Source organism: Pseudorca crassidens, chromosome 2 (assembly GCF_039906515.1).
Source record: "Pseudorca crassidens isolate mPseCra1 chromosome 2, mPseCra1.hap1, whole genome shotgun sequence".
Lineage (NCBI taxonomy): Eukaryota > Metazoa > Chordata > Mammalia > Artiodactyla > Delphinidae > Pseudorca > Pseudorca crassidens.
In genome coordinates this window covers 146829381-146851242 of record NC_090297.1, presented here as the reverse complement: position 1 = coordinate 146851242, position 21862 = coordinate 146829381, and the positions used below count along the sequence as shown (strand labels likewise).

General features: G+C 50.0%; 2 protein-coding genes across 10 annotated transcripts in view; one reads left to right on the top strand and one right to left on the bottom strand.

Moving 5' to 3' along the window:
• CAMK1G (calcium/calmodulin dependent protein kinase IG) overlaps positions 1-14026 on the top strand; it is a 29228-nt gene extending 15202 nt beyond the window's left edge. For both annotated transcript variants that reach the window (XM_067729105.1, XM_067729104.1), the window contains exons 4-13: positions 3604-3678; positions 5763-5901; positions 6538-6661; positions 8027-8102; positions 9153-9265; positions 10022-10100; positions 11552-11639; positions 11876-12300; positions 12880-13007; positions 13143-14026. In XM_067729105.1, coding sequence (XP_067585206.1) covers positions 3604-3678; positions 5763-5901; positions 6538-6661; positions 8027-8102; positions 9153-9265; positions 10022-10100; positions 11552-11639; positions 11876-12300; positions 12880-12970 — 1210 coding nt within the window. In that variant the 3' untranslated portion in view covers positions 12971-13007; positions 13143-14026. The remainder of the gene's footprint in view (positions 1-3603; positions 3679-5762; positions 5902-6537; positions 6662-8026; positions 8103-9152; positions 9266-10021; positions 10101-11551; positions 11640-11875; positions 12301-12879; positions 13008-13142) is intronic.
• A 967-nt stretch (positions 14027-14993) lies between these two features.
• LAMB3 (laminin subunit beta 3) overlaps positions 14994-21862 on the bottom strand; it is a 67886-nt gene continuing 61017 nt past the window's right edge. For all 8 annotated transcript variants that reach the window (XM_067729095.1, XM_067729102.1, XM_067729096.1 and 5 more), the window contains 5 exons: positions 20069-20276; positions 19521-19662; positions 18968-19144; positions 18105-18258; positions 14994-15503 (listed from right to left, as the gene is read on the bottom strand). In XM_067729095.1, coding sequence (XP_067585196.1) covers positions 15367-15503; positions 18105-18258; positions 18968-19144; positions 19521-19662; positions 20069-20276 — 818 coding nt within the window. In that variant the 3' untranslated portion in view covers positions 14994-15366. The remainder of the gene's footprint in view (positions 15504-18104; positions 18259-18967; positions 19145-19520; positions 19663-20068; positions 20277-21862) is intronic.

Genomic DNA, 21862 nt, shown 5'->3' with positions numbered 1-21862 from the left:
CCGTGGGATCACAACATTTCCTTCACAAATTACCTTCGAGAAGGACTGGGGCTGAATTTCCACACCCAAAGGTATTACTCCCTTCGATTGAGCTAATGGGTCAGTTTGATCCATCAGCTATATTAGCCAGACAGCTGATTTTCTTTTTTTTTTTTTCAGCAAATTAACTAGTGATCAACTGATAGCAGAGTTGGTTTGTGTACATAAACCCCAGGGTAGTTAGCTCAAATGACCAAAAATCAGTTGAAGGCCAACACCAGGAAGAATCAATAATTAAGGAAGCAGCACAAGATTTGGAAATGAGCCTCAGTTTCTTCCAAAGCAAATGCAGGTTCAGCACCCCGACTATCATGAGGGAGCTGACACTAACATATCGTCAACTGTTTAGAGTGGGACTCATGAAATAAGCCCTTGTGGAACCCCTATGGTGAACCAAAAGTTTACTCGGCATCAAGACCACAAGGATGAAACCAACAACATTCCTTAGCCTCAGGAGCTCGCATTTTGTGAACAGAGTCAAAGGTGCCCATGAGTAGCACCAGTCCCGTTGGATGTGAGCCACACAGCAAAAGGCATAGTTCAGAGGAGACAGAGATGCAGGTTGCCTATATGTGTGTTTTCACGAGTATGTGTTTCAGGTACATTTTCAAAGAAGACAGACCTTGATGGATGAGTAGAATTTTGTGGAGGCAGGAGGGGCAGTACAGAAAGGGAAGTCTGGCCAAGAGTAGTGTCAACTTTAACACAGAATCATGGACGGGCAAGGGATGTTAGGGGAGAGTTAGAACTGGAAGCCCCTGAACTGAGAGTGAGTACCGTCAAGGGACAGGAGATGAAACTAAAATGGTCAAGTGGAATCTGATAATAAAGGGTCTTAGATGCCGTGATAAAGAATGTTGACTTTATTCTGTGGGCAAAGAAAAGTCATCAAAGGATTTTAAGTCAAGAGTCCCATGATCGGATTTATATTTTAGAGCCATCCCTCTTAAGCATGGTGGTGGAGGATGGATTGGAGGATGCCAGTCTAGAGGACAGGAGACCAATTGCCAGACTTTCTCAATAATCAAGGCAAGGGATGAGGACGCAAGCAAAGGTAGTGGCAAGATCACGTGGTGGCAAGAAGACTGGGTTCAAGAAATTTTTCAGAGAGAGAGGTGATTAGGTTTGGGGGTTGGCTGGTAGGAGTGTAAAAAAGAAAAGCATTAAAAAGGCCCTGAGAAAGTAGGATCTCAAAGAGATATTTGTACACCCACGTTCATAGCAGCATTATTCTTAATAACTAAACCATGGAAGCAACTCAAGTGTCCATCAGTGGATGGACGGATAAGCAAAATGTGGATATACATGCAATGGAATATTGTTCAGTCTTAAAAAGGAAGGAGATTCTGCAGTTTGTTTGCAACATGGATGAACTTTGGGGACATTATGTTAAATGAAATTAGCCAGTCAGAAAAAGATACATACTGTATGATCCCACTTATATGAGGTACTTAGAATAATCAAAATCATAAAGACAGAAAGTAGACAGGTGGTTACCAGGGGCTGGGGGCAAGGAATAACAGGGAGTTATTGTTTAATGGGCATAGAGCTTCAGTTTCACAAGACGATAACAGTTATGGGGATGGACAGAGGTAATTTTTGCACAACGATGTGAACGTATTTGATACCGCTGAACTGTACACTTAAAAAATGGTTAAGATGGAAAAAAAATTGTTTATCATGAAACATATTAAAGTGTAAATAAAATATATATGTATAATTTAAGAAAAAAAAGACCCTGAGATTGAGCTGTTATGTGGACAGTCATATCATTACTTGGGATAGCAAATGAAAAGGATGTGTAGGCTGAGAGGAAATAGAAATTGGTTGCAATATATTGAATATAAATAAATATCCACCTATCTCTACATAGAGGTAGGTGTCTGGTAGGATGTTAGAGATGTAAGTCTGGGCTTCAGGGAGATTAGGGTAGAGACTGTAAACTCATTGAGAGCAAGGACTAAGGTGGTCTTTCTTATCATTGCATTGTATCACCAGTCCCTAACGGCACAGGTGCTCAATAAATATTTGTTCAGTGAGTGAATCATCGATAAATTACTGTTAGCATCGTCAGATTATAAATGTAGTTGAATCCATCATGTAGCCACTGCATGGGGTCTGTATTTTTTTTAATATCTTAAAGATGCTAGCTACTATTGATTATGTGTTTTCTATTTCCCCAGGCACTGTACTAAGCATATTACACGTCTTATCTCTTTTCATCCTGATATAATTCTATGGGAAAGATGTACTTTACAGACAAGGAAAGTGAGGCTTAGAAGATCTGAGTAAACCAGCCAAGGTTACCCAGCTAGTAAGTGCCTGAGTCAGACCTGAACTCAGGTCCAGCTGACTCCGAGTCTAAGTTAACCCTTGTGCTGCACAGCCTTGAGTAAAACTTCTTAGAGACTTTCCTCCTGGATGGGCATGCACAGAGATGCTGCCTAGAAACCAGCCCCGCAGCTAATATGATAATTCTGCTTGCCTCAGCCTCTGAGTAATCCCAGACAAAGGTAATCTAGGGCAAGGTTTCTTGACCTCAGTGCTATTGACATTTTATTTTTTTTTAATATCTTTATTGGGGTATAACTGTTTTTCAATGTTGGTTAGTTTCCTCTGTACAACAAAGTGAATTAGCTATACGTATACATGTATCCCCATATCTCCTCCCTCTTGTGTCTCCCTCCCACCCTCCCTATCCCACCCCTCTAGGTGGTCACAAAGCACCGAGCTGATCTCCCTGTGCTATGCGGCTCCTTTCCACTAGCTATCTATTTTACATTCGGTAGTGTATATATGTCAGTGCTACTCTCTTACTTTGCTCTTGACATGTTAAACCAGCTAATTCTTTGTTGTGTTGAGGGCTCTCCTGAGCATTGTAGGATGTTTAGCAACATTCCTGTCTCTACCCACTAAATGCCAGGAGCACTTCCCCCCTCCCCAGTCGTGACAGTCAAAAATGTCACTAGATATTGTCAAAGATCCCCTCAGGGACAAAAGAGCCCCTGCTTAAGAATCACTGATCTAAGGCATCCCACCGAACTGACCCTCAAAATGAGCATCTGTCTTACTTCTCACAATATCCAGGAACAATAATTTTGCAGCACGTCCTCCGTGGTTACCCATGAGGAGGCTTAGCTAACCAAAATCCCACCTGTTGAGGGATCACACTTCATGCGATGTTTCTGAAGGAGACCTGGATACCCATTTTGTAGAATAACCTAGTGATCGATGCTCCCCTAGCCTCCCTCAGTTCTTTTAACTTTCTCTTTTGGTAAAGTTTAAAGAGATTCCTGGAGTAACAATGAAGTATTTGTTCCCTGAAGGCACGAGGATCAATTACCCATTCAAAAATATGAACTGAACACCATTCTGGGAATCTTTTCTCTGGAATTTCTTTGTGACTGCCTACTTATTAGGAAGGCTTCACAAGGACCCTATCTTCCTAAACATTGTCAACAATAGTCTCTGAAAGAAATTAAAGTCCAGCTGGGCTAGATCTGCGTTCTTTGTCTGGACAACCTGAACCATATGTCTTTCTCCATTACCCTTACTCTTCCTCAGGATCAAGCATGAAAACATCGTGACTTTGGAGGACATCTATGAGAGCACCACTCACTACTACCTGGTCATGCAGCTGTAAGTAGAAGGTGACCTGCTTCTCCACACATGTCTTGCGGGGCCTTAGAGGACTAGAAGAGGTTGGTCGGTGATGAGGGAAAGATGGTGATTAAAAGACAAATCAAGAATTAGTGCAAGAGACCCTGAAATGCCAAGAGTTCCTTCTGGTCATGGATTTGTCCTGAGTGGACCGAGGGGTAAAACTAGGGCTGATGATTGAGTTGGTATGTACCAGTGTAACCTTACCACTTGTTAAAATATTTCCTACCGGTCAGCAAATAGCTGTGGCCCTAACCTGTCCATCCTTCCCTGCTTCCCTATACCCCCAACTTTCTGGACCTCCCCACAACCCTACAATTGAAGGGGTAATGCCTGACATAGCAGGAGGCCTCCAGAACCCTTCTCTGGCACCATAGCTTGAGTCCATTTTGACCAGTCAGTCCATGTCCTCTTAACCGGGCATTAAATATCTTAACATCCTCCAGGGTGAAATTACCGTGAGAGTAGAAGCCACAGGTAGAGAGATATCAATTCAATAGAAAGAATGACTTTCTCAAAAGAGAGGCACCCAGTGTTAACAATAAGCTGGTATTGTGCGTGTGCCCATGGGTAGGACAGAAACGGTACCTCATCAGAAAGGTGTCCATGTCACTGTCATATCCAAATAAGAGCTATGCCTGAGCGTGACTGCTATAGGGCGGGTCAGTGCTCCTGAAGGCTCAGCCTTAGGCTCAGAGATGCTTCTGTGTATAAAGTACACACTCACACTCACTCACACACGCATCACCCGACAATCTCAGCACAGCTGGATGCCATGTTTTTGACTGATAGGTTGATTCCTCAGAAATTTTAATGAGCTGACTCAGGCTGTTCACTCCTGGGCTCACCTGAGGCCCAGTGAATGGTGGTAGCAAGCAGTCAAGGGAGTGAGCTTGGAGGGGCCCAGAGCGGCACTCACAAGTAAGCAGGGACCATGTGGCATCTTCATGAGGCCAAGTCAACAGAATTAGCACACAGTCTTCCAGGTAGGAAGATGGGCAGGTTTAGATGTCACCAAAGTACGACAAGCCTCCTAGAGCACAAGCTCCAGGACCCAGACCAGTCTGAGTCAGGAATTCATACCCGTGTACAAAGAGTATCTTTCTCATGGGCCCCTGGCTCCCATAGCAGAGCCCAGAGCTTCAGGACAGAAACAAAAGGAGTAGGATGGTGTGCATTTTGATTAGAGAAATTCTACTTCCTTATTGCTGCATGGTGCTCTCACGTGTGTATATTCACAACCAGTGTCACTTGCAGCAACTACAGGGAATCAGGTTGCATCATAATATATAGAAATAGTAAGAAAGTGACAAAAAATAAAACAGTCTGTCTTAGGAGGGAGTGAGTTCTCTGCCACTGATGTGTTCCAGTACTGTCTAGAAAACTTGGCAAAAATAGTGGAGAGAACGTTCAAGACATGGGGGTTGGACCTGACCTTAAAGCTCCTCTGAATCCTCAGATACCATACCATGTGAGCCTAAAAACACTATTACTATTAGAGTCACTATATGATTCCACCTCATAATTTCAGCTTTAGGTAGCTCAACTTTCCAAAATGAAGAAAGAAATCCTGGCATAAGCCCAGTTAGCCTCATCTGCACTTCTCTTTTCTACTTTGTCTGATTTCAGCTTCACCTTTTCCTTGCATCATGGCTTCCTGTGTCCTAGGCCAGGAAAGAAGGCAGCTAAGAAACGTGTCCACTGGAAGCAATTATTGGCTTCCTTTTTTTTTTTTTGACGTATAGTTGATTTACAATGTTGTGTTAGTTGATTATTGGCTTCTTGCAAAACCCTAACCAGAGGCATTTTGCATTTAAAAAAAAACTTTTCAAGGAGAGGTCAATGGTTGACCCAAATAAATGACTCCCTAGTGATATCATTCCAGGTATCCAAAGAATGTGTTCTGAGGTTGGAGTAGTTCTCCCTGCACCCCTCAAATCATAGTCTGTGGGTACTTGCCTGTTCCATCACAGCTGTGTCCCCAGGGCTACAGAACAAATGAATTCATGTCCCTTTGACCTGAAATAAGTACTGGATTCCTGCACTTGCCCCTGTGCCCACAGTGTTTCTGGTGGGGAGCTCTTTGACCGGATTCTGGAACGGGGTGTCTACACAGAGAAGGATGCCAGCCTGGTGATCCAGCAGGTGTTGTCAGCAGTGAAATACCTCCACGAGAATGGCATCGTCCACAGAGACTTAAAGGTGCCAAGGCGGGGCCCTCAATGGGAAACAGGGAATGACCCTTTAGGAAGCTACATGAGTCATGGGAAGTCTAAGCTCTGTAAAATGAGAGGGCTAGACTAGCTCATCCCTCAGATTCTAAAACAAATCTTGGGTGACAACAATCATTGTTCATTTGCACCTCAGCCTTTTCCTGAACTTTTCACTAGGCCTCACCCTACTAGGTTACCAAAATAATCCATACATTTCTTGAATTTAGCCACAGTCAAATTTAATAAATACTTATTGAAAGTCAACATTGCAACAGACACCTACCAGACTTTAGAGAGATCAGAGAAAATAAACTAAGGGCTGGTTTCCTCAACAAGCAAAACAGTCTTAGGGTAGTTAGAGATGAGAAGAGGGAAGGGTTAGTACATTAATAGTTATAAAGCTAAGCAAAGTCAGGGCCAAAACCAAAACTCAAGGTGCTGGGTTAGAGGGGTTGAAGGTCCGGTAGGAAGAAGGAAGGAAGAATGGAGGGAGATTAGTCTGGCTTTGAAGTCAGAAGCACAGGATGCAGCTCCCTAAGAAATTTCCTTCCCTCAGGGGAAGGAAAGTGATGCTTGTTTCATGTGATTATATCGTGCATTACATGATATTTCTCTTCTCCCATAGCCTGAAAACCTGCTGTACCTCACCCCTGAGGAGAATTCTAAGATCATGATCACAGACTTTGGCCTCTCCAAGATGGAGCAGAATGGTGTCATGTCCACTGCCTGTGGGACCCCAGGCTACGTGGGTGAGTCTAGGAACAGAAGGGAGGTTGACCAGTTGGCTACACTCCACCACATGGATGTTATTCATGAAGAAGGATTGTTGTAAGGAGATAGGGTTCAATTTCAGGGGTGATCCTGGTAGTACAGTCACTTATGAGGTTTAGGGCCAGCCAATCCATCTGGACCCTCCTGCTCACAAATCCTACATCTTCAAAGGCATCCTACCCCTGAGCCTTCCCACTCCTCCTATCTATACTTTTGCTCTCACTTTTGCAGACAGACTCCCTGCCTTTATCTAGACCAGGGACAGAGAAAAGATCACAAACCCAGAGATCAGTAAATTGCTGAGAGGTTGGCCACTAGACCTCCTTCTACTTTCTCCCAGTCTGGAGAAGACCTCAGCCCCCCAACTGGTGGTATCCTGGAGGCAGAGTGTTGTGTTTGAATCTGAGGAACTCAAATATGGGTCCCCAAATATACACCCAAGAAAATACCCTGGGAAACTGGCAGAAGTGGGGCCTCCTGTCTAACAGCCCTATAGGCTTCCAGGGCCCCCCAAAAGGTGAGAGCAGGCAGGGTACCAGGAGAGAGCATTCATGGGATCTAGGAGGGAGAAAGCCAAAACTCAGAGCATCCACTACTGCCCCTTCCCTCTTAACCACTCATCACCTGATTGGGGCTGGGAGTGGGAAGAAGAACCCTGACTCAACAGAGGGAAGCTTCTCTCTCCCTAAAAGAGAGGTTGGTCACTTACCAGCACGTATTGAGTCCATTGGACACAAATCCCTGGTATCCGGGATAAATGCAGACAGAGCTCACTACTGCCTTAGAGCTCCCAATCAGGGGAAGACATGGCCCATTCCCTCATGGAGCTCTTGATCTGATGGGGTAGACTAAGCCCTGCCCTCAGAAGGTAACAGAGACTGATGGGACAGTTACTACTCAATGGAAGTCCTCAATTAATGGAACTTCTGCTTTCAGGGAGATCCCAGTCTAGTGGGAGAGACAGCCTTTACCTTGCAGATTTCCCTGTCTGCAAGGAGACACAAGGTCCCTGTACTGGGGGGTCCCCCATCTGAGTGGGGAGATATAAGCCCTGCCTCCAGAGAGTACTCAGTCTAATGGGGAAAACATAGCCCTGGAGATCCCCAGTCTGATGGGGGAGTCATAGGCCCTGTCATGGGAACTTTCAGTCTGACAGAGGAAGATTAGTCTGCTGGGAAAGACACAATCCCTGCCCTAGGGGAATTTTCAGTCTTAAAAAACAACACTATCCCAGGCGCTACCCTAGTCGTCTTCGCTAAGCTGCGTCCTGACACTTGTCCCTCACCCCTCAGCCTTCTCTCTTGCCCCTGCTCAGCTTTGACTCTGCCTTTGGTTTGCTGCAGCTCCGGAAGTGTTGGCTCAGAAACCCTACAGCAAGGCTGTGGATTGCTGGTCCATTGGAGTCATCACTTACATATTGTGAGTAGAAGCTGGCATTGGCTCAGTTCCTGAGGAATCTCAGAGCCTGCTCACCCTTTCTTCTCTCCTCCCCATCTCAACTCCTTGAGTAGCATCCACCTCCAAAGCACGTGCATGTACACATGCGCGCACACACACACACTTACGCACACAGCTCCAAAGGCTCTTGTCCTGATCTCCACCAGGTTATAAAAACAGAGCTCAGTGTGAACCCACCGTTCAGCCACATGGCACTCCCTCTTTAAGCACCCCACCCCCATTTACTGTATATAAATGCATTGAGTCCCACTCTGTGGAATGAGCAATAAAAGAGGGAGAAGCCAAGCTAAGCTTAGAAGCCAAGTGGGCAAAATGTTCACATCTCAGATTTGTCTCCTGGCAACGTCAGCCCAAGGCAAAATGATGGCCTGGATGAACCCGAACCCGGTCACTGCTCCTCTCCACACGTTCTCAGGCTCTCCCTTCCAGACCTGCTCACCGCCTCTTCCCAGCACCCCTTCTCACCTATAGCAAACTCTGCTCTTAGGAAAATAACCTGTGATTAGTCATTTACTCCTTAGTGTGGATGCATTTCTCTATTTCCTCAGCTTATGTTGAATAATGCTTCTCGTCATTCATCTACTCAACAAATATTCACTGACTGTCTGCTCTGTACCAATCAGTGGTTTAATTACTGAAGAATGGTGAACAAAGGAGCCTAAAAAATCCCTCATGAAACTTACATTCAAGTGGACATTTCTACCATCCTTCTTAAAAATAGTTTATATGAGAGTCAGGGGAAGTATGTGGAGAGGTGGTGAGGGTTTGGGGGATACAATGTTCAAAGAGACCTTTCAGGGTGGCCTGTTCCAAGCTTTGACTCCTGCATAAACACTTGACAGAACCTGCATCATTCCTGAATCAGAGGCAGACCCATGTCCTGGTCACACTGCTGGTGGGGACCTTTATGTTGCCTGCCTGTGTATATAGTGGGAGGCTGGACAGAGGGGAGAGGTTGGCCCAGGGAGGATGGGGTCGTTCAGCAGCATGTACCTTCCTATTCCACTGCAGGCTGTGTGGGTATCCCCCCTTCTATGAAGACACTGAGTCTAAGCTTTTTGAGAAAATCAAGGAGGGCTACTATGAGTTTGAGTCTCCGTTCTGGGATGACATTTCTGAGTCAGGTAAGACCAGCCAGTGTGAAGGACAAAATAACAGGCTCAAGGCAGAGGCTGTCAAGAGACAAGAGCTGAACAAAGGATGCCAGTCCTGGCTCTTGACGGTCCCTGGGGAATCTAACAGAACAGGCTCCAAGGAAAGTGGAGAAATCTTCATCTGGGTCAAAGGCCAAGTAAGTGATTCGCATCTCAGGTTAATGCTTTTGTTTTCCTGGAGGCAGAACCGCAGTATGTCTGGTAACAGTGGAGGTGGTGGTTCAGATGAGGGGCCAGGAGGGCAGAGCCAGGCACAAGGGAGTGTTCCAGGCAGGAGTGGCAAAAGCAAGGCCAAGTTTTGCCTTTCACGTATCAAGATCAGGCATCTGCAATGTCTGTGTATGGGAAGGTTATCAGTGTTTGTTGTTGGGTCCATTAAGTGGGGATCAGAGCTGGGATAAGCTAGCATTCACACGTGTGCCCATGTGCAGTGCTGGCCCCTGACTGGTGCAAACGTGCACCCGCATGGCATCAGGCACGTTGGTGCCTCGTGCCCAGAGATGTACCTCCAGTGTTGGGTGGGTGACACGGCTGCATAGAGCCTTTCTGGGGGTTTGTGGTGGGTTGTTGTTAGGTGGTTTGGTTTTTTCTCTCTTTCAAGACTCTTAAAATTGCCTCTTTGGAAGATGAGCTAAAGCTTTCAGTGCCACCCACCAGCCTGGAAGTGAATTTCCATCAGTCATGAAATCTGGTCCTTATCTGTTGTATCTTTGATTGCTCCCCCAGCCAAGGATTTTATTTGCCACTTGCTGGAGAAGGACCCAAATGAGCGGTACACCTGTGAGAAGGCCTTGAGGCACCCCTGGTGAGTAAGGAACGGGGGATGGGCTCTAGACCCTCACCTGTTGTTCCGCAAACACCATGCTGACTCGTTCACAGCATGTTTCCCTGGAGTCCGCTTGCCCTAGCTGTTTACTGTGTGACATCCAAAGGGCACATACCAGATCCAGCTAGAGAAGAAAATAGCATTTAAGTAAGTGGATTCTGACCCAATGGTGGCAGCTGGGTCGTCTAGTCAAGTTCAGGAGGCAGATACAGCTAGACAGGTAACTTTGCCCTGTCCTTAAGAACATCATTTTACTCTGGGATCAAAGTCTGTTCCATGCAAGGTGCGCTGAGAACAATCACAAAGCAACCAATTGGTAAAGCAGGTAAATAAAGTCTTGAAACACTTCTTTTTTCATGCTACCCCCCCGCTGGAAAATTTACAAGCTCCCCAACTGCCACCACAGCAAGCCTAGGTTTTCCCTAATCTGGCCTGACCCGTTACCTCCAACTGCAGTTCTCAGGATTCCCAGCGTACCTTCTGTATTCCAGAAAGGCCTAATAGCTATATTGCTCTCCCTGCCCTCCCCCGCCTTCCAAACCAGGTTTTTCCCAAGTTACACCTTGGATCATACCATTCTCACCACATCGAATGCCCTGCAATCGATGTAGCATTCTTCAGGCTCCAGAGCAGTTTTTGTCCTTCTCTAAAGCCCTGTCTCCTGCAATCTGGACAGACCTCCCGTCTTTCCTTATCCATTACACAGCTCACCATGAATTACTCTAGTTCATGGCATGAAACAAGGCTTCAAACCTACACTGTAAGCCCCTAGCGATCAGGGCCACGTCTGTTACTTCTCTGGGTCCCTAAGTACCTAGAAAGTATTATGTACGTGGCAAGTGTCTGAGGGACACTTAAGAGATGGATGAATAACAGGCTGAGGGGACAAGAAAAGGGCAACCTGTATTGGGTGGCTTTACTGAGGAAGGAGAAGGTGGGTTCTGAGCAAAGTTTTGAGCCAAAGGATGGTGACAGCCCAAACGCCCTCTGACATGGGGTGGGGGGATGGGGTCAGTAAACTCTTTTTCTATAAAGTGCCAGATAGGAAATATTTTAGGCTTTGCTGGCCAGTATCGTCTCCATGGCAACCACTTAATCTGCCGCTCGGAAGCAGCATAGCCCACAGCTGAATGAACGGGCACGTCTGTGTCCCAGCAAGATCTTATTTACAAAAGCAGGCAATGAGTAGATTTGGCCCACAGGCTATAGGTTGCCCACCCAGCTCTAAAGCAAGTTTCTAAAGCATAGGCCCCCTATGGCCCGCCCGGCGGAAAGAGGAGCCCTGCCTCCAGCCGCTTCATAGCTCCGGCTGTCCTTGTCCTGAGGCAGTCCACTCAGTTTACCCTGGACCTGCATGCCCAGCCCCCTGCCCAACCCCTGGCTGAGTCCCTGTAACCACCACTAGCCAGGAGTCCCCTCCACGTCCACAGGATTAACGGAAACACAGCTCTCCACCGGGACATCTACCCGTCAGTCAGCCTCCAGATCCAGAAGAACTTTGCCAAGAGCAAGTGGAGGGTGAGTGGTCCTCTCCAGGAGGCGGGCAGGCTGTCTAGGCCCTGGAGGCTGGGCTGGGGCAGCTGGGGCAGGGGCTTTCCTTGGGGTCTCCCGGCAGACCCTGGAGTTCCCTGAACCCTCTCTGAAATGAGAAGTGCACACATCGGTTTCAAGAGGTCCCAGGGCAAAGGGAAAGCTTAAGCCTCACGGCCCTCTGAGGATGGAGACGGCCAGAGACTGGTCTCGTATCTCCTCAGCAAGCCTTCAACGCGGCAGCCGTGGTGCACCACATGAGGAAGCTGCACATGAACCTGCACAGCCCAGGTGTCCGCCCGGAGGTGGAGCACGGGCCACCCGTCACTCAAGCGTCTGAAGCCTCAAGACCCAGCTCCCCTGAGTTCACCGTCACCGAGGCACCAGCCCTGGACCAGAGTGTGGCCCTCCCTGCCCTGACCCGGCTGCCCTGCCAACATGGCCCCCAGCCCACCGCCCCTGGGGGCAAGTCCCTCAACTGCCTGATCCACGGCTCCCTCCGCATCAGCAGCAGCCTTGTGCCCATGCAGCAGGGGCCCCTGGCCGTCGGGCCCTGCGGTTGCTGCTCCAGCTGCCTGAGCGTCGGGACCAAAGGGAAGTCCTCCTACTGCTCTGAGCCCACGCTCCTCAAAAAGGCCAACAGAAAACAGTACGTATTTTCAGCCAAAGCCCAAGGCCTAGCCCTGCTCAGCCTGGGTCTGAAAGAACTCAGGCAATGGAGCTGAAAGAAATTGACCAAAGAGCCTCTCCCATTTGGGGGCAGCTCTGTAGGGTGGAAGAGCTCTGGATGGGGAGGGAGGAGGGGGTCAAGGGAAATGCCTCCAGTCCTGTCCGCACCCCTCACCAGCTGTGTGGCCACTGTCTTTTCAATCCATATCTCTGTTTCTAGTTTGCTCATCTGTAAAATGGGTTGATTGGATCATACCTGCTCAGCCTGCCCCACAGAGGTACTGTCAAAGTTTAGTGAGGCAACAGGGATTATAAATGCCTGCAGAAAGCTGGGTAGATGTGAGTGGTGGGCGTTAGATTCCTTGAGTTTCCAGGGCCTCTGTGTTTTGGGGGGGACATTGGGGGCTTGGTTATCTCATTCATCTTTTCTATAAAGGCTCGTACTTTCTGAACCTCATAAAGGGAGGGCTGAGTGGCAGCCACAGGCACAGAGAGTTATCCCGGCTCTCCTTCCTCCTCAAATGCTCCATCATAGCCGGCCGCTCCATTTCCTTTCCAGGAACTTCAAATCGGAGGTCATGGTGCCAGTTAAAGCCAGCGGCAGCTCCCACTGCCGGGTGGGGCAGACTGGAGTCTGTCTCATTATGTGATCCCAGGGGCCTGTGTCTATGTCACTACAATTTTCAGGTGAGGGAACTAGAGGGAGGAGGGCCAGGGCCGTGGGCTCAGGGGGAAATCGCAGTCACAGAGTCTCAGTGATGGGGTCCAAGGGGTACCAGAGGCGACAGCACCCCCCCCACCCTGAACCCCCTTCTTCTGCAGGAGAGATAGCTATTCACCTCTTCTCTGCCTTTCTAAACCTGGAGTCTACGCTGCAGTGGGAAGAAGGGAGAGCAAGCCGAGCAAGGCCTGATCAGAAGCAGCAGACAGCTGCCACCTGGGACAGACCCTCACAGAAGGCCCAGGAGTGAGTCCCAAGCGTGGAGGCCTCACCGAAGCTGTGGGCGGGCGGAGCGGCACCCGAGGCTTCCAGGTCTCCCTGGCCTGCCTGCTCCGTGCCCCCAACCCTACGTGCCGTGGCTCTGCAGAGTGTCCGTTGATAGCGCTCACCCAGGTCTGTGTCGTTTGTCCTGAAAAGCTTAATGGGCTGGCCAAGCTGTGTCACCATCTCCGAGCAAAGCCATATGGAGCATCGACCCAGACTCCCCGCTCAGCACACCCTGGATCTTGCCTCTCCAGCCTCCGTCCTCGTAGCCAGAATGGGCTCGTTAATGGAGTGGCCTGCGCATCTGCATGAATGACAGGCAGCTTCGTGGTCTGCTTGTGAGCTCTCCAAGTTCAAATCCTAACTCCAGGATTAGCTCCAAACCTGGCCAGCCTACGCCAAGCACTCTTCTGATCCACCTCTCCCTGCCCCCATCCAAAAGCAGGACCACACCCTCCAAGATGAAAAAGAAAGAAACCCAAGGCAAGGTACCGTCAGGAATTATTATCCTGGCCGGATGCCCTCTACACACACACTCAATTAAGTGAAAATTGGAAGCTGACTGTTCTTTCAGCGAGTAATTCAAATCCTGGCTCTGCTCCCCTCTCTCTCCCTGAAAATCAGACACATTGCTCTTGTCCCTTCCCAGTTTTCTGGTCTCCCGCTCCCTCCAGCTTCAGGCTCTGTGTTGTGCTGAATAAAATGAACATATTTTTTTCTATGAGGCTTCTTTTGGTTCCTCTCTAAGTCAGAAGCAGCTCAGGGGCTTCTGGGCCTCCTGGAGTGGAAAATGCACAGAGAGCTTGAGGTCAGGTAGGACCTAGCGACGGTAGGAGTGGTCGGGGGACACACAGTGGGCCAGGCACCTAGTGACATGAGCTACACGCATCAACTCATTTCCTTCTCAGAACAACCCCTTGGCGGAGGTGCCACCGGAACCCAGACAGTCCAGCCCGAACAGCCATCCTCCTAATGCCTGTAATAGATGAACTTGGGTTTGAGGCCTAGCTCTGCCCTGCCTGCCACATCTGTGACCTTGGGGGAGTCACTGAACCTTTTGTGCCTTGGTTTCCTCACTTGGGGACAACAGTGCCACCTACAGCATGAGATAGTGCAGATGATGTATCTAGCATAGAGCTCAATAAGTAATTACTCTGATCAACAAAGACCAAGAAGTTCATGTAGATAAAATGCTAGCACAGTGTCCAGGCCACAGTTAGCACACAAACGTTCATGCCATTTCCATATTTTCAGCACACACATTCACACACACACACACACACACACATCCATTTACAGCTTCTTTCTGAGATCTCTAGAGACACAGGGTCTCGTCTTAGTTCGGCCTCAAGGAGCTGTGTGATTTTGAACAGCTTGCTTCCCGTCTCTGGATTTCTACATTTTCTTCTGGAAACGAGAAACTGTACAGTTGTTCAGAGGTGAAAACGCCTCCTCTGGTCGCTCAAGTATAGAATCCATCAGTTGCTGGAGCAAAGGGGCCCCGTCTCCCCAAGTCTGGGTGATGAGTCGCTAGAGTGAGCAGAGTGGGGCAGCCTATTCTTCACCCACCACCAGGCCTCGGGCTTGAGCAGAGGAGTACCCAGGAACCCCAGATGGGAGACAGAAACAAATGAGAAGTGTTTACTTCACAGGGAGACAGACTATTTCCCCTCTTTGAAACTCCAGGCTCCTTTCTATAGATTTTTATTGGGCTTTTCACTTGTACATCATTTTTAGTTATGTTTTTGTGTTGGTCCAGGATTCAGCCTCAACGGAGAATGAAGGGCAAGGACACTGCCCAGCCAAGTGCCCTCCACTTGAGAGCTCCTGGTTACAATGATGTGGCCCGCCTCCACCATGTCTGTCCCTCAGCGGTAGTTGTCCCATCAGCCCAGGCTCAGCTGCAGCCCAGAGTAATCCTAACAACTGCACACCAGGGTGGTCCAGGCTGTGCTTTAGGTTGCATAAAATTTTCCTGCAGCTGGACAGTATTCCAAGCCAGCCTGGCCCCCAGAAGCACAGAGGGCAGATGAGCAGGGCCACAGGCTGGACGCTGGTGCGTCACTTGCAGGTGGCGTAGTAGAGCACGCGCCCATTGATGTGGTTCCGGATCTGCTCCACGTGCTTCTCCAGCCCCGTCAGGTCCGCCGAGCGAAGCGTGATGGCCTGGCTCCCCCGAAGCAGCTCCGACTCCATGTCTGAGGGCAGATGGAACACCAGGGGGAGGAAGACGAGCTGGTGAGACACCTGAAGACTCCCAACCCTTCCTTCTCCTCCCACCCACCTGGGCGCAGCATCTGCGGGAGAAATCACCTCCACCTTGAGGGAGTCTGGCCCCTAAGGCAGCTCTCTCCAGCCTCAGGCCTCTCCAGCCCCCATCCCACTCTTAGAGAAACATGGCAGGGGCCAGACCCAGGAAGCCCTTACCCCAAGGATCCTCTGCCCCTACTCTTCTCCTCTGCTCTGGGCAGAGTTGTCCCAGGCTGATGAGGGAGGCCACTGGCACCAAGATAAGAAACCCGCTATGTTGGACCCAGACGGCTGCCATCCCACCAATGATTCCTCAGGTGGGCACCAGGGCAAAAGAGCTGGGTGACCAGAATTCCTCCCCATTGTCTCTCCCCAAAAATGCCACTCCAGGTAAATCTAGTCCTCCCCCTTCAGTCCATTCCACATACCACCACCAGATTATGTGTGGAGGATATGAAGGACTCCAAAGTGATCGAGTCCAGCCTGTCCCCCCTGTCATCCTAGGCAGGAGCCCCCTATTCCACATTCATGAGAGCTGGTACCCAGCCTCAGCCTGAACTTTCCAGGAACAGGGCCAGGGGGCACTGTCTCACAAGGCTCCAACTTCAGGCAGTTCTGCTTGTTAAAAAGTCTTCTCGTTAAGCCAGAATCTGAGCACATCTCGCTGCCACCCAATTGTCCCAGGTCTGTCTCCTGGGGTGTAGGAATCTATTCTTTCTGTTTCCTACATGGCAGTCCTTCACATGTCTGAGGCCCCATCTTCCCCAGATTAAACCGCCCTAGCTCCTTCATCCACTCCCCATCTGATATAATCACCGGGCCTTCCCTACATCCCAGCCCTGGCCACCCTCCCTCTCAAGTGTGTGGGTTCGTCAATATCCCTTTTGAAGCTGTAGTAGCCTCCATTGAACTCGATCTCACCTGGGAGATCAGCAGAGTGTAACAGGGTTATCAACAGACTGACATTCAGCCAGTGGGTACCCACATGGACCTATGGGTTAATAAAACACTGAAATTTTTACAGCTGCTGTTCTGTTCCCCGACCCCCATCCCCAAAGGCTCCTTAAGCAGGCTCCTCCCCAAAACCCTGCAATTAAAGGTAAATTCCTGCAAGCAGGTAAATGCTTGCTCCAGTGCTACAACCTGAGCCTTTCTGGCTGGTAAGTGCAGGACACACCAGTTACTAAATATTTTTAATATCATCCTTGAGCCATTACTCCCTTTGTCTTGGCTGCTTTGAATTTTTTAGCTCTTTTGGCAGGAGCAAAGGCACTTCTGACTTATATCAAGCTTACAGTTACTCAAAACTCTTGGGTCTTTTTCGGGTGAGTAACAACTCATATGTGTTTATCACTAACCAGTTATAACGTGTTTAGCTACATTAACCACTGAGAAGCCAGACCTCACCTGAGCTATACTTGTGAGTTTAGGTCCAAACAAGGCCAGAGTGAGAGGGAATTTTTCTCCTTACTTAATTTTATCCTGTTAGTTTCAGCCCATCCTTTTAGACTTCTGAGACTGCCTTAGAATGCTGGTTCTGTTATCTAGTGCATTAACTACCTGTCATCCTCAGATCTGATGAGCAAATTCTTTATCTTCATACAAGACACGGATGGACAGGGCCAGGGCGTGCACTGACCCAGCCCTGGACTCCTCCATCTAGGTCAGCTCCTCTCGCCTCCCCCTTCAGTTGTGGCCGGCCACAGCCACTGTCAACTTGCCAGCCCGCCTTTCTCCATAGTGTCCATCTAGCTAGCCAAACAGATTTTTGTCCAAAGCTTTCTCTAAAATTCAAAGAGGCTCTGGTTTTGTCATTCACAGGGCAGTGACCCCATCATCACATCTCAGAGACTGAGCCTGAAAATCTCTGTTCTCCTTTCCGAGGAACCTCAGAACCCTTTCGAAAGCTTCTTTCATTATGGCTTGCCGTATTCAAAACTCTTGGATGGTTTCCTACTGCCTCCAGGGCTGAGTCTACCCACCTCCTCCTGGCATCAGGGCCGGCCACGTGGACCAGCCACACTGGCTCCGTGCTACTTCTCTCGCACCTGTTCTCTCCTCATCAACCCTCCTCTCCAGTTGGGTGATCCCGCCTCCATCCTCAGAATATGTCTTGATGTCCCTTCTCCTCCTCACAGCCTCTTCCAGGCTTATACATCCTCCCAGGCCCACCTCAAATCTTATCTTTTTTGAACATTACCTTCCCTGAACATTTCTCTCTGATGTTATTTATCCTCTGAGCCCCTAGAGCTTCTATTATTCGGGCTTTTATCACAGTCCTCTTTGTGCTATTAAATAGTTTCATGAAGCTGGTGGCCAATAGGAAAAAATGGATTGCGAGCCTCTAGAGGGCAGGCCTAGTCTTTGTGAACATGTCCACACGCCTCAAAGCCACATTATATGCCTTGTACTTACTAGGTGCTCAGGAAATCCCTATTGATCTCACTGCCTTAGCACTGCTAGTTCCAAACATTAGGCCTCAGAAACCCTGGGTTGGGAGCAGCCTTCAGGGATGCCCTGAAGTCCAAGCCCCTGGACCACTCCCTCACCTTTCATCTTGTCCATCATCTCCATGGTTTCCCCAAACAGTTCCTCCGCCTCCATCTTGATGCTTAAGATCCGGCTGCCCTGCTCTCCCAGCGTAGGGCTCCGACCCAGCCGGTCCTTCAACTCAGCATACTTTTGCTTTATTCTCTCAAATCCCTGAAAAAGGAAGAACAGTCTCCACATCATCATCATCCCAAGTCCTAAAGACCTTTGGCTAAAGGACCTGATGTAACCCAAATCAGCACACAGAGATGAGGTGCCTCCTAATATCCCCAATGGGCTGATTCTGCCCATAAAAGCCCCTGGGCCACAAGCCATACCTTAACTTCTGTATTTCCCCTCCCTTCATCTACAGTGCCAGCACAGGGCCAGGTACACAGTCGTCACTTAGTAGTATGCTTGGCAGCTTGGCCATTGTACCGGGACCACCGGTACCCTGGAGACACTGAAACTGGCTCTTCGACCTTCTCTCTCACCTAATTCTGACAGTGATGGGGCTCAGGTTGGGCTAAATCAAGAGTTTCTGTCTGGGCTGGATAACCTTGACAGGGGACAAGCTCTGGATCAGGTGTCAAGAAACCTCCTTTGTAGATGAGCTTTAGGTCTGGACAGAGTCACCACTTCATCTGTGAGAGGAGAGGGATCGGACTGGCTGTTTCCAGCATCCCTGAACCAGCTCCACCAAAGGCATCCAGAGGGAGAATTCAGGTGCCTGGCCAGGTGCGCCTTAATCCTGAAGCCCCCGCTGGATATTTCAGAATAACTGGTACTCGAAGTGCTTTGGAGCCCATGGTCTTATGAAGTGTACAGAGTCCTGTCCTGCTCCCGCCGGCCATGCTTGCTTCTAACTCTGCCCTCTAGGTACCTCCTGGGCATTCAGTGCCTGCTTGCTGGCCTCCTCTGCCAGCTGCTGGGCCTGGGCGGCCTGTGCCCGCTGCTGCCTGGCCCGGCGGCCGAGCTCCTCCATCCGTGCTCGGAAGCCACCCAGCTGCTCCATCAGGCTGGTCACCAGTCTTTCCGCTGGCCCCAGCACCTGCTGAACCTTTGTGGAAAAAGAGACCCGGAGTTTGGGGTGGGTCTCATAGGCAGTGAGCTTCATTCTTCTCTCCTCCAACTCATCAGGCCACAAAAACTCTCTACAAGCAGGACATCACTATCGCCACCATCCCAATCCTCTATCTGCCCCCCGCATCCAGGCCTCCCAGTTCTCCAGCTCAGCTGACCAACCCCACCCACTCCTGCAGCAGCCACGAGAGCAGAAAACCAAAGGCTCGAAGCCAGGCTCAAGGCTCATAGGCTCCCTTCTTCAGGGCCCCAGCTCAGTTTCCACCCGGGTCACTTCCTGGCATCTTCTATGCCTTGCGCCTGAATCTGAATGTTCATTCCCACAAGTGGGGGAAGGAAGCCATAATGCCTACCTCAGCAACCCTGTCTTGGATAAGCTGAAGGGAGCGGCGGGTGCCTTGCATGGTGTCCTGGGCCTCCTGCAGTGCCAGTGTGCCCTGTCGCAGGTTCCCCAGCACATCCTCCACCTGGCCCTCCACTGTGTGGGCTCGGCTCCTGGGGCCGGGGGAGTGGAAGAGGGGGGAGGGTGGAATGGGTGCACAGTGAATGAAGAGATGTGGGATCCAACTCACTCCCCAGTCCAGAGAATATCATTTCCAGCCAAGATAAGAAGGCAAGTATTAACTCAGTAGCTTTTCCACCCAGGACCTCACCAAGCAGGTTGTCTGAGGCAGCCTCTGGGGACGGTTTCCAATAAGGAAGACGGGGCTGTGCCGAATAAAGTTTCGGCTGGATGCTGTATATCACGTCACCATCCCCCACCACAGTAAGCGTCTCCTCCTGTCTCCCAGCCCTCGGCACCCCTCTGACTCGCAGACGTTCCTCTCTTGCTTCCAGCAACAGAGTTGAGGGGCAAAACCCCAGCCCGATCCTGGGAGAAGTTCAGGGCCCAGGGCCACACCTGGCCTGCTCAGCCTCCACCTGGAGCCTGCGAGCCCGAGCGATGTCCTGCTTGGTCTGAGAAAGCACCAGGTCCACGTTGGGGAGCCTGGCTGCGATGGCCTGGATCTCATTCATCTTCCGCAGGACAGTGGCAGAGTCTGTGGGCAGCCACAGGGCCAGCACGGCCTCACTGACCTCCTGGATGGTGGCTATGTCAGTGTCAGGGTCTGGAAGACAAACCATCCATTGGAATGGGGGAGCTCAGCCACCTCCCCAAAGATCAGAGGCCTCTCCAGGCTGACAACACCCGTGGGCAGCACCTCCATGCCATCTCTGCCCGGGCTGCCCAAAGAGCTGCGGCTCCCTCCCAGGCACACTCAGGCGCCCTGCTCTGAGGATTTCCGGGCTCGCTGCCGCGGGAGGATGGCTGTCGGCACAGCTGTGGCAACTAAGTGGCACCACAGGAAGCTGCAGGCTGGGGAGAAGGAGGTGGTACCAGGCAGCTGGTACTGAACAATGCCTGGAGCACAGATATAATCAGCCCTGAAGTGGGGAGACCAGCCAGGGACTGGAACTGCTTCCTTGGCAATAAGAACCCTTCCACGTGCCCCTCCTCTGGGGCAGAGTGCTCGCTTTTGCAAAGGCAGATCAAGATGACCTGGGCTTTGCTCACATGTCACCTTCTGAGAGGGGCCATCCCAGGCCATCCAATCTAGGATCGCAACCTCTACCCTCTGCCAACACTCCTTACCCTCCTTCTCAGCTTTATCTTCTTCCCTAACATTTATCGCCACCCACGTGCTGGACGCTTAACTCATTTATTGGGTTTTCTGTCATTTCCCCACTAGAATGTAAACGACGTGAGGACGGGGACTGGCTTTCCACAGCTATAGCCCAGCCCCTAGCACAGTGCATGGCGCTTGGAGGCACTCTGTTTGTACATTCAGTGAATGATTGAAGGGGCTCCAGTCTCAGGCCTCCTCTTTACTATTCAAGCAAACTGGGACAAGTCAACTGGCTTCGTTGAACTCAGTTTCCTGATCTGTGAAATGGGAATCACGATGCCCAACCTCAAGGGATGATATGAAAAAATCAATTTAGCAGGAATTTCACAATCCAACTCTGGGTCAGAGAGTAAGGTCAGAAGTACAGAGATGGCATCTCCTCCCCATGGTCACTTTTACAGATTCCACTGGTACTGACATGGTAGGGAAGGGGGCACCCGCCCACGCAGATAGTTTGCCCTAGAACTTAACTCCTCTGGGGCCCACCCAGCCTTACTCTGCAGTCAAAGGTTTCCTCACCAGCTGGCTACAGAGGTCCTAGACCCAGTCCCCTCCTCATGCCAGGTGGAAGGACATTTCTGGAAGGTGGAAACCATGCCTCTTTATTGCTATGTCCTTTTGGGGCCAGGGCAGCACACTGCAGGAGCTCAAGGCATAATTGTGGCTGAGTTTAATGAAGTGGGCTTTTCCCCAATTACGAGCTTTCACAGGGACCTCCCCATAGAGACCGCCAACCTCTCACCTAACCCAGAGTCCTACTCTCAACGCAGCTTATATGTGCCTTCCCTAGAAAGCCTCTTACGGCAAGCACACCCTCACCTAGCGCCTGCCCTTCCTTTGTTCTTCCTCACTTCAGCTGTACCCGTGGGCTTGGTCTGAGTTACATTCAGTTTCATGGGTTTCTGAGTCTCAGGGTGGGCTCAGCAAACACTCACTGCTCCGAGCTGCAGGATGTGGGGAGCTGAGACTGCAGGTCAGATTGGCCTTGGGTCTTGCCCTCATGGACCTTGAAATCTAGTGGGGCAAGG